Source organism: Schistosoma haematobium, chromosome 2 (assembly GCF_000699445.3).
Source record: "Schistosoma haematobium chromosome 2, whole genome shotgun sequence".
Taxonomy (NCBI): Eukaryota; Metazoa; Platyhelminthes; class Trematoda; order Strigeidida; family Schistosomatidae; genus Schistosoma; species Schistosoma haematobium.
In genome coordinates this window covers 25,966,676-25,980,200 of record NC_067197.1, presented here as the reverse complement: position 1 = coordinate 25,980,200, position 13,525 = coordinate 25,966,676, and the positions used below count along the sequence as shown (strand labels likewise).

General features: G+C 28.4%; 1 protein-coding gene across 1 annotated transcript in view; it reads left to right on the top strand.

Moving 5' to 3' along the window:
- The first annotated feature begins 213 nt into the window (after positions 1-213).
- The window catches only part of MS3_00010796 (uncharacterized protein), a 54,347-nt gene continuing 41,035 nt past the window's right edge, over positions 214-13,525 (top strand). Inside the window, exon 1 of the mRNA XM_035730822.2 lies at positions 214-789. Within this exon, the coding sequence (XP_035585495.1) occupies positions 710-789 (80 nt within the window). The 5' untranslated portion in view covers positions 214-709. The remainder of the gene's footprint in view (positions 790-13,525) is intronic.

Below are 13,525 nucleotides of genomic sequence, written 5' to 3'. Positions count from 1 at the left end.
AAGGAGCAAATGACAATAGATGAAATACACTGTTATCAAGGTTGTTTGCGTGTATTTGTTTATTGATGTATGTATTGTGTGTCTAGTATGAAGCAGAATTTCAAAATAATTACACTTTACATGTGCACACTAACATATTTCTATGCACATTGTGTGTAGGCGGATAAAGCATAAATTTGACTAGATATGAGTTTAATACCTAACGACTGAATTGTACGTATTGTACGTATTATTCACATATTGGATAACAAATCATTTTGAGTTTATTATTATTTTGTAATGATGACACACACTAGAATATGATGAATCAGTATTGATATCTACATCATCGATACTCGTTTTTGTTTTATTATCTCAAATGAAAACAATGCCATTATACAATGATTGAATAGTTATCATTTTCATCATTACTTACATTGATGTATTGTTAAAAATGTTTCCTATGATATTATTCTTTAACAGTTAATATTGTCATCAAAAGTATTATGAATGCTAATTTCAATTTATTTAACCTAAAATGTTGTATTATGCAATAGTTCTTATTCAAAGGTTCCATAGACCAGTTTCATTTTAATCAGGAAATTTAAAACGGACGCAATAAAACTATAAAAATAAGTTTGAGAAAGAAAGTAAGAAAGAAAAAATAAACTACAAGACAATTTGTATGATCAATTACTAATTCATATTGGAATTTCAAATATTAAAAAAAATGAAAGTTGAATTTGCTTTACCTTCAGCTCTTCAATATGGTGATTGTATTGAAGTGAATGGAAAAGCCGGTAACAACAAGTAAGCAGTATATATAATTTTCTTGTATTTCAAATAAATATTTGGTTTTCTGTAGCATCACGAATGCTTTGGTTTTTAAGATGTGGCAATGCTTTATGCACACAGATACTAAATGAATTGGTATTTATTTTCCTCAAACCATCATATGTACTTGATATCATTGAGGTGGAAATTATTTTGAGGGGTATAATGATCAGTTGACAAATTTTTTTATTTTCCTTGAGATTTTTCTGCTAATACCTATCTACTTGTGAACACTTGATTATAGATAGTTTTTATTTTTAGAAGAGCTAGTTCAGTGGAAGTTAGGAATTTTCGATAACTCACTTTGTTTGTTTATCAACATTTGACATTGTACTGTATTTGAATTGAATTCAGATACAGGAAATATTTACGTTAAACTACATTTTGAAACTTCATGGATAATTTGTCTTTAAATTATTGTCTTCTACAGATTCTAACAGGTTTATATCAACTCATTGATTATCACGCTAAACACTGTATTGTCAGTTTGCAAAAGTTACAAGGAGACATCTCTATGACTCACACTATAGGTTGATAATTATTTGTATAAGATTAATATTTTTCTGCACACTGTAACAGCCTATATGAAGTCATACAAACCAAATAGATAAAAATCTCAAGTTTTTTAATTGATGCTGATAAAATACATACTGTAGTAGTGTTTCATTTACTATTTATATATTATTTATAATAATTAGTTAACAAATGTTGTGGAGATTTTTGAGTTTTAATGGAGATTATGAACCGAGTTCCATAATAGGAAGAAAGGGTTGTCCAGTGCTTCCAGGTTTTTAATAGTGAATATATAATGAGATGATGTGACCAGCAAGGTTAATCTGTGTCAAGTAGAGACAGACAATCGAAGATGGTCGCTCAAGTTCGTGGCTTAGTTGAAGTTAGATATCTAAACTGTTTGACGGCGGCTCACTGGTCTAGAGGTTATGTGTTTGCGCGCGAAACCAGAAGTCCTGGGTTCGAATCTCACATGTGGGATCATGGATGAACACTGTTGAGGAGTCCCACACTAGGATGAAACCGTCTTTCAGTGCTCCTAGTTTCTTAATGGCGGTCTAACATTGATTGGTTTATGATCTCAATCAAAAACCCAGCAGTCTCCACAACCTCATACTGATGAAAATGCTTCCTGAATTTACTACGAGCAATTGTTACAAACTTACATATTATTAATTTTTTTATCGTTTCTATACTACTAGAACTATTTAGATTTTACATGTGATAACACTTGCTATTTACAGATAAATAATGTAATTTTATAAAGCTTGACATTTTATTTAATACAATAAACTACTTAACATGGAAATGAAAACAATTCAATAACTGGTTGACTTATGTATGTGAACTTGTAAAAAGTCATATGAAATGATTAGTAAGGAAAATGCATATTCATATCTATATTTTTTAAAATATCATCGTTAATTATACAAATGAATGGTTATGTGGAATAATTATTTGTTCCAGATGTTCTCTTAATCAGATTATAGTTAGTTGAAATAAAGCATAGGTCAGTACAAGCTTTCTACTTCACTGTTCTCTGTTATCATGATTAAAGCTATGCTTTTTTAGCATAATGTTTTATTTATTTCAACAGTAAATTGAGTTGTGCGAAATGAAAAGATTTTTCGTAAATAAGTGGTTATTTTATAATATTTACAATTTTGAAAAATTCACCTTTTTTAAACGAAATCTAATTCACTCTAGGATAAATTAAAACAAACGTATTTTAAAAAAAACATATAATCACTGTTTATGTTGGTCAGTATGATAATAATGTTTACACACTGAAGATTATTCAAGAGTATATCCACTATAGGGACGGCGTTCTAGTTTTCATCGTGAACTTACATCATCTATAATGTAACAATGCTCTATGACCATATGAATAAATAATTTTTAAACGTAAATCCAAGAGACACCGTCTAACTAGTTCATCTGTAAAATATAGCGCGACTGGGTCTGGATTTGTCATAGGATTACGGATTGAGAGCTAGGATTTGAGTGAATATCGACTTACCTATTATATGATACAAAATTGAGCGTTTGATTTGTTTGACATTATTGTTTTTATTCTGTGATGATAAAAAGTAATTTTCCGTTATCAGTTTAAATGTTTTGAACAGTATACATAGATATTTCTACAACTTGTTATACGTGATATTTAGATTTTGTGCCTAAAACTTTAAAGTTACGTCTTTGTTTCTAATTGGCTTGTTCTTATATAATACTTTCACAGTGAATTGTTTATTTTATCTAGTCTTAATTGACTTTTGTTTTCGTTGAAATAAAAACAAAAGTTAATTGCATTATCGAATTAGCATAATTTTGCAACATTTTAAAATGTAGTAGTATGGTCATATATTAGAAATAAATGAATAGTTGTTTTGTTCTAATATACGATTTCTAAATAATATAACACTGATAATCTTATCAAGCGTGTGAAACACAGAAAAAAATCAGGCGTTCAACGATTGATCAACTTTTTCAAGGGAAAATAAACACTTTCCAATTTTTAATCTATATAAACTTTACAACAAGTAGTAGGCTAATATTTTGTAAATATTCATCTTATTTTGGGTATGATAAAATAAATTTCATATTACAAACTTAATAAGATAAAGAGCTTGTATCATTTTAACTAATTACAACAGAAACAAAGTACTCGAAATATATGAGCTATTTCAACCATACATGAACAATAATAAGTATTAAGTGTTTCCAGTTTATTCAACTATCGAAAAACAAAGACTTCATATGGTGATTTGTGGAGAGTGTAGTAATTTTAATAATTAAATCCATGAGTCGATTTAAGACAGACCACTACTGAAGTGTTTCCAGTTTTTCAATGGTGGTTTAGCTTAGATCAACTCATGAATTCAACTATTAAGACCTCATATATAACAATGAAAACTTAGTCATTATATTGTTTACTATTAACTTGTAAGCTGACTTTCCTAAATTTTCTAATTTGTATAATGATCTTATCATATTCCTAATGGTTGTAAGTTAACAAAATTGATTTATCCAACTTTTGTTTGGCTTATAAAATGTTGTTTTAAATCCTGCTTTATGATTTAAAACTAATATCAAGCCACATAATAGTATTTAGTGAATATTATTATTCTGAGGTTGAGACTATATGTTCTTTTTAAAAGGAATGTTTACATCTTATCAAAATCAATATGATATAGTAAGCAAAGAAATTTAGATGGTTAAATTAATCGTATAACTCTTTAAAAATATTTGGCAAAATATGATTATTATTAGTATTATTATTATTACTGTTGTAATGAACGAAGATTTGATTAGTGTAAACCAATTTGGTGTATTAGATAAAATTACACACTACATTTGTACAATATGAAAACAATACATTCAATACAGCATTTGCACACCTTTCTTGAATTGTCTCTTACAAACTCTATCGTTCTTTCATTGCTGTTGTTACTCGGACTGCTTTTATTTTTTCTCTTCACTTCAGGTTCTCCTGTCAGTAAGAATCTTACTTCCAATTTCTGATACATGCAACTTATATCTATCCCTTTAATAAATTTGGGTAGTGTGATAGGAAAACAAAGATTATCAGAACTATGTGAATGATTGACATCCCACTGTGTTTACCAATTTAAACGTATGTGTGGCCACATATGTATAAGAAGGAATAATCGTGATCTCAAAATTAGGGTTTATGAACATGTACCTAAATGGTTGCTGAAACAAATAAAATCAAATGATTCAATGGTAGTAAATGGTAAACATCCATCATCCTCTTTTACCAAACATATAGTTGAAAAAGGCCATAAGTTTGGCCTTAACATGGCTTTTGTGATATTGTACAAAAGTTTGAAAGGGCGTATACTAAGGTTTACTGAAGCCTTAGTCACATGGAAACTCAAACTCCCTTTATGTATTCAAAAACGGTTTGTTCTCACCTTAAACCTACCCTGGTAATATTGGCTTATTATCCAGAGTGATGGATTTTCATATCGTGTTTCATATTAGAGCACTAGACATCTACTACTTTCTAGTATGGTACTCCTTAAGCACATAAAGAGGAAACAGTTATATATATATATATATATATATATTTCAGACCTATTGAAAATAGGATAGTATAACTAGATAATAACCTAGTGTTTTTAATTGTTATGTGTGTTTCTCGAGAATTATCCTTCCTAAGTCTGGTCTCTGAAGTAATAGTGAATTCATACTGTTGAGAAGTTTCGTACTTTATGATAATGGTTGACTGAATTGACTTGTCATTATTTTAGAAGCAATATGGCATTAACATTTATGTCCTGAAGTTTGCGTTGTTTATTTTAAAATATTCGCATTACTAGGTATACTTTTATACTTCTAATTCTATCCTACATTATTCCTGGTGGTATTTCTATAATTTGATTGTAGTTACAGACGTGATATATATATACCATGCTAAGAAATAATTCTATTAGGATTCGGAAAAACTTGAACATTTCATTTCTATAATTCTGATTCTTTTGTTCAAATGTATTTTATGCTATCATCTTAATAAATAGATGTAAATGAATATGAACTACTGTTTCACATCAAGAAATAGACATAAATTACATCAAAGTGCTCAGATTCTTTCAACTATACATCCTTAATTAATTTTTAAATGTTAAAGTAATCTATTTCAAAACATGTTTGATAAATGAACTAATCTCTATATTTGTTATGAAGTAGAATTTTCTACATTTTATATATTACTCAAAATACAACGTGTTAAATACAGTTTAGTTATTTTCACATTCACCATTATTATAATCCTTAATGTTTAAAAGTATAAATATCCAATAATGGTTTTAAGTATTCAATAACTGTTCAACTGATAAATAACTATAATTCAAATCTTATGTAGAACATTCATATGATCCATTATTGTTCATTATAATTATTATATCATTATCATATTAGTATAATATTACTTATAATTTGTTATCCAATTAAATAATATCATAAATATAATAAGAGGAGAAGCCTTCTATTTCGAAATCAATATTTTATTAAACAATATTTCATTACTTACACGTATTATATGTACTTTTATTGAAAATTAAACGTGAACTTATATTAATTAAGAAATAGATACAGAAAGTACAGCATATTCTGAAAATTCTTTATAATAATCTCTAAGAAATTTTAAGTATTAGTTACCTATTATATTTTTTTATGTTGAGTGTTTTGAAACATGTTTTCTTAAATTTAATTGAAGACAAATGTTAATATCTTATAGAAAACAAAACGACTAAAGTTAATTAATTACGTAATATAAATTTTTTTCGTTGAAAGTTCAATACTTTTCGAATTCCGCGAGCGGGATCGTGAATGCGCACTACTGAGGAGTCCCACAATAGGACGAAACGGCCGTCCAGTGCTTTCAGGTTTTCAAAGGTGGTCTAACATCAATCAGTTCATGATCTCAATCAAAAAACTTAGTAACCTCCACAACCCCTCTACTAGTAATTTATGTGGGCTCACTAGTGACAAGCTTCGTGAGGGAATTCTCGGAGTCCTAGTGAGAAGCCTTGACCAGTGGAGCTAATCCATGTCGGGTTGAGACAGGTATGTACTTCAGTACAATGGAAGATGGTCGCGCAATTTCGTGGATTGGTTGATGTTAGACACTATCACCATTGGATGCCGGTTCAGTCGTCCAATAGGTTAAGCGTTAGCGCGCGAGACCGAAGGCCCTGGGTTGGAATCCCGCGAGCGGGATCGTGGATGCGCACTGCTGAGGAGTCCCACAATAGAACGAAACGGCCATCCAGTGCTTTCAGGTTTTCAAAGGTGGTCTAACATTAATCGGTTCATGATCTCAATCAAAAAACGTTTTGGACAATTGGTTTAAAGATGTTAGCAGTTTGTGGATGTCATTAGGAAATATAAATTTTTAAAAAAATGTTGAATATATTCTATCTTTAATTTGTAAGTAATAGATATTCTCTTCCCTTTAGTAATTTATTGACTGATTTTAGTGTAATACTACAATGTTTTACACAAAATATAGATTTTGAACAGTGATGGATTTTGTAATACATTCATATTGTCAAATATTATTGGTTGTATACATACTAATTTTTGTAATACAAATATTGATTGTGACATATTCCTGTTTTAAGAAATTTCATATAGAGAAATGTAAAGACTGAAATTCAACCAGTAAACATTGATAAATTGTGTCTAGAGAGTAGTTTATTTTGTAATTTCATTTTTTTTTTAAAATACTATTTATCATTTCTTTATTTTATTTTTGCTGTAAACTGAAATCTAATAATGAATACAAACATGAAATTGGCAAAAAAGAAAATCACATCTTACAATGAACACTTACATTAAGTAAATTTATACCCTAAGAAAAATGCTATTATTAGCTATCACTGATTTTTCATAGTATTGAGTGACCTGACATTCGATAAAACCTATTATTATTATTCTATAGAATAATGCTTTCATTCATTAGGATTAGTTTTTATGTTGTTATTCTCTAATATCTAAATAAATGATTGTGGAATTTCTCTTAAAACATATTTCCTTCTATTATATCATTTATGTTTGGAATTGTGTTAGAAAATAAATTATTTTGAGCAGTCAAAAAATGTTTAGATTTCACATAAGTTTAAATAGCTATTCAGTGTTATTTTAATGCCAAGACATGAACTGATCAATATGTACAATAGTACATAAAATACTTATTAATGTTTAGAAGTTAGTCAAGACATTGTAAAATCTCACTAAAGTTAATATCATGTAATGTCCATTTGAATAGTAAAAAAAATATTGCAAAACACCGGAAAAAATTAGTTTATCAGTAATAAAATGCAATTTTAAGTTCATTTGAAAATAATATATTTGATCAACTATGAAATCCAAGATGTACTTTTTTGTCTTATTTTCGACTTGTCAGTTATTATAGTGTTGACATTTACATTGTCAATACCACTTACTTCAGGAGTCTAACATATACCCTCTGAGCTACTAAGTTCGGATTGACATTAGCAAGTTAATTCAAAGTGAATATCAACATAAAATAATCAAATGAAGTTAGAAAAACAATGTATCTATGTATTTCAATTAACTTACATTTATCCGAATATTATCCTAGATAACTGTCATTTGAATTTTGAATTTCAAACAGAATGCATTGTAAACTTCCATTCAATCATAAAATGTTTTCTGTCATGAATTGGTTTCGCGCCAAATATTGTTTTGTTTTATTTACTCTTGAATTGGAAAATAATTAAAACCTTTACATTTTTAACACCGTAATAAATGATTTCTTGAAGTTCAATTTTTTAGTCTTGCAAACATTGGTAAACGTTTCAATTTGTTTACGACTGTTAACTTGATGAATTCGGACTGACGGGAATTTCATCGAATTTTTCAAGTTTACACAAATCTTCAAAGTAACAAAAAACAATAATTAAAAAAATAAAATATAAGAGATGGTCGTCGGTTAGTAGGAAAATGAAAAATAAAAGTACAATCGATACCTAACAATTCGCAAAATTAAAACTGGTGTTAAAACTGTGAAAAAATGGTGACGTAAACACGGTTCTATTGTACATGGAGTTTAGTTTTGGATCGATGAATTAGTATAGCTTTATATATGCACTATTATATGATTTAAATCATTTCTGAGGCTGTACGTCTTATTATTAGCATGTGACTAGAGTTGACCGTGTGTTTAAGGATTGAGCCGTTAACTGACTTGTGTTCCGTTTTAGACTGCTATGCAGAATAGTATTCGGATATACAATTGCTTAGTGAATACTTTGTACGATAGTAGACTGAAGACTTGTGAGCGACAGTCATCCTCTGATTCTTCATTCTCCTTAAAGTTGTAAAGCAGAAATCTATCTTTTACATTTAATTATTGTTTTTACTACTTTTAAAACCATTACGTAATTTGGAATCAGTCCTTAAAAACTTCCAGCTATTTTTGATAAATTGGTCAAACGACAATAGCAGATTATATAAATGATAACGTCGAAAAAGAATTTTCCTCATGTGTTTTGTTTTATTTGGTGTTGAGTGACAAATATTTTGTCGTACTACATAATAATAAAGCGTTGTGTCTGAAATATGTTTTTGTGACATTAATTATATTTCATGTAAGTAACAGAATCCTAGATCTAACACACTAAACAGATGGTAAAACAGATATTGATTTTTGGCAAACTCTAGTTTTCCATTAGGTTTTTTAAAGAAAATAATAATCATTAGAATCTAGTTATTGTTTAAAAAGGTCACTTACTCTGCGCTTTTTTCCAACTGATTCTAGACGTTTGTAAGTGTAATGCTGTCATTCCTAATATTAATCAATTCAACCGATAAGAAAGTGTTTTTTTTAAACATGTCTAAACAAAGTATGTCATAGGATAAACGCTCGGGATAAATGATTTTGAATCAAATAACTTCTTCAGAATTAGGATCATATTTGCAGATGCTTTTTAACCAACTGGAAACATGAAAATAGGGGTTCTTAATTATTTACTTGAAAGCACGTAACATTACATACGTCTATCATTTAGGCATATATATGTATATATATAAGATTTTCACAACAGATTTAAAATGATGCGGTCAATAACAACCGGTAAAACAGATCACCCTATTCAATTACACATCAATTTTGCAGTATGTCAACTGTTATTACCTAACACAAGCGATAACAAAAGTATTAACAAGAAAGCTTGTTACTTATAACATGAATACACAACTCACTAATCAATGTCAACAATATTTCTAAAACGTCTTCTGAAGGTTTGTTCCATAGTATCTTTTATTTTGGAAATGAGTGTGAAATTCTAATTCTCAGAATGAATTAACTTAATACATCGATCGATAACAAGAGAGATAAATCAAGAAAATTCGACTAAAAATAATGCCGATTATTGTCATTAGCAACACAAAAAATGATATTAATCACTTTGTAGAAAACAAAACTATGCACCTATAAATATTTACATGCAGATGTTTATGCGCTAACATTCATTAATGTTCTTACATATTGTGCTACCAAAGAATACTGTAGAATATATATATCCTAAAATATTTTATTATCTGTAAGATATGGTGCACTTCTCCAGAGAATAATGAAAGTATTCATGGGTATCTGTTAGAATCCTAATAATTTCAGCATACACATTCAACCGTTATTGGAAAAGATGCTATTACTTTCCAGTTATAATATTTTATTGGAAGATAACTTATTCCATATTCTTCTTTTCATTTTCAATGAGTTCGTACTAAAAAAGCACTAACGATTTCATATACTGTACATTGATAAATGTCGTTAATTTAAAGATTTCCATGAAATATTCGAAAAAGTAAATGGTTCATATGGAATGATTATTTTCAATTATTCAAACATTATAGTTATCAATAAGTAATCATTGTATAAGGAATGCATATATAAGTCATGACTGAAGTATTCTGTATTATTAATTACGAAACAGTGAACTTTAAGTTAGTTACATCTGAAGTACTTAGAAAAACTATCATTACTAAGGTTAGAAGGATAAATATGATCAAGTTTCAAGATATTGATCCAAAAAGATGGAGTTACATGAACAATATAAGTAAACTTATGTGATTAAAAACTTTATATTAAAGGAAATGTCATATCATTTGATAATTGAAATATTACTATTAATTAGAATTCAATAGACTCTGAAAGAATATTTCACAGAAAGGAAAAAATGAGGAGATTGTTATGACGGGATGAAAGATCAACATTTGATTGATTTATTCATTATGATTCTTATTCAACATTAATTCCGTTTTAATTCAATGTGATGATCACTCAGTATAGTATTTGTTTCGTCTTTCTTTATGACGTATATATATTTGGTGCCCCCTTGTACCAATATTTATGCGTTCAAATAAATAAATAAATATATAATGACATTTTATTCTGTATAACATATGATATTCTTGTATGAAATATGATTCATATATGTTATTTATTCTGATTATTAATCAAAAATGGATGTATAACCTAATATATAAATGAGTGTATTTCCGACTAGACTGGTCGAGATCACTCATGCTTCTGGATACTTGCGGAATATAGTTCCCTGTTGGGAACTTGAACTTCTCTCTATAGTTAGCGGGGCCGGGATACATTAGAATATCTAGCTTATTGGTCTTTGGTCACAAAGTTTTAGTTACGTTTGTAGATTAGGTGAACTCGTAATCGCTTCAAACATATAGCAGAGACTAACAAAAAATTATTGAAAATTATTGAATCTCTCAAGTTGCCTTTATATATATATATATATACTTATATAATCTTATATCTTCAACGGATGGTACTTTGTTTAGTTTATGGGTAACTTCCAGGTAACCTTCAGTTTTCTTTCAAATATTTCATTGTTTATTATATTAATTCATAAACTATATTTTATAATGTTCTCTATTAAATATTAAATATTTTGAAAGGAATTGATTGTTTTATATTTTCTCAGAAAAGTTTTTCTTTTCTCTTGTATTATTTAACAAAATATTTCTTCATATATTCTTTTCTCATACAAAATCGTTGACATGAATTTTGTTTTTGTTTTTTTTAATTTAAGATTTTTCAATGTTACATTCAAAAATATGACAAAATGGCTACAAATTTAAATCATCATTAAAATATACCATAATTATTCATTGTTGACCTTGTTAAAACAAAATTCATACATTTTTATTGTTTCTTTTTATTGTTTACTTTAAATTTTCTATTTTTTGAATTTTAAAATTAATCTAAGTTTTCCTTTTGTAAGAGAAGAATATTTTTAATAAGAATTAAACAGAGAAATTTAAAAAAAACTTATATGGGTACATAGTTTATAAATTTAGAGAATACAAAAAAAGGTGAACTGTAAATGTCAAAAGATTTAGTTGTCAAGAAATAATGTTTAAACCATTGATTACTTTTATTATTATTTTTTATTGAAAAATAGTGAAGTTGTAAGAAAAGTTGTTATCAGTTAGAAAATAATAATTTTAAAATAAAAAAGAAACAAAATTGGGCGGAAAAACACCAACATGCTTACTTACTTACGCCTTTTATTCCTCGTGAAGGAGCATAAACCGCTCACCAGCATTCTCCATCCAACCCTGTCATGGGAAATCCTTTCCAGCTCTCTCTAGTTGTTATTCATTATTTTCATATCTGATTTTATTTCCCGACGTAATGTGTTCTTTGGCCTTCCCGTTTTCCGCTTCCTTTCAGGATTTCAAGTTAGTGCTTGTCTCGTGATGCAGTTTGATGATTTTCGTAATGTATGTCCTATCCATCTCCATCGTCTTTTCTTGATTTCCTCTTCAGCTGGAAGCTGGTTCGTTCTTTCCCACAAAAGGCTGTTGCTGATGGTATCTGACCAATGGATATTAAGTATCTTGCGTAGACAACTGTTTATAAATACTTGTACAGTTTTGATGATGATTGTGGTAGTTCTCGAGGTTTCAGCTCCGTACAGTACATGCTTATATTGATGTAATTCATTTTTAACACATTAATTTGAACAAAAAAGAATTGTCTCATTCACATATGGTTACATTCATTATCCTTAAGTTTGCAAATCCAAGTAAGGTAGTACAATGCTTTAGATGAAACTTTTCGGTTAGCTGATATGAGTGTATTTAGATATTGTGAGTCATTCATATTTTTTACAACTAGTTGTGTTTTAGGTATAAACTACATCACAACAACAGATATGCAGACATTAATTACTTCTAGCTTTCATGTAAACAAGCAATCTGGTTACTTGTGTGTGATTGGGGCTGAAGTAGCCTTGTCATTCAGCTGCATTTCTCTTTAATAATTCTACTCACACATCATTTTTCATAAACTGTACTTTAAAAATAATTTTAAAGCTTTAACTATCGGTTTTCAGAGAGTACTGCTGTTTAAAGAAAAAGGTACCACAAGCATTGTAATGCATAAATATATTCCCTGTTTCGCTAATTGATTAAAAATACTCAAATATAATTAATTTCACCATGAAACGTAGGTTTTTACCCTGTCCTCGTATAGATTGCAGTCAGAATGATTCCTTACCCTAAAACCACAAACTTTGCTAGTTTACATAATTCAATCAATAGAAAAAAAAAGAGTAAACACGAGATGATATTCAAATGTATGATAAGTAAGGCAGTCAAGAACTATTTATACTAATATACCAAATACTATTTTCACGGAATATTGAACAGTAATAATACAAATTAATGGGATGTGAATAGACTGTTAGTTGGTCTCATGATTAAACGTTTTTTCATACCATACTTCATTATGAATGAGCAAATAGAATGGATTTATACAAAACCAGTGATAACAGTCGATCACACAGTTATTATACTATGGCATTCAAAGGTGTGCCACTGTTAATATATAACAAATTAATTAATATTATGTTATGTGTTTGAATTGTTATCTTTGAAATAATTTATAATATTTGTATGAGAATAAATCATAGTAACTAAAATAATGATTATGTATGATTAAAGGCATAAACCTTAAAGAAAATCTCTTTTTTAACATGATTAAATGATAAAAGTAATTCTTGTAATTATTGTAACAAAAACATTTTAATCATCATATCATAATCACTAAATCCATTGTTTTGTATCAGAAGGGGTTTTGTGGAGATGGTAGTAACTTAAACAGTTGAGATCATGAGTCAAT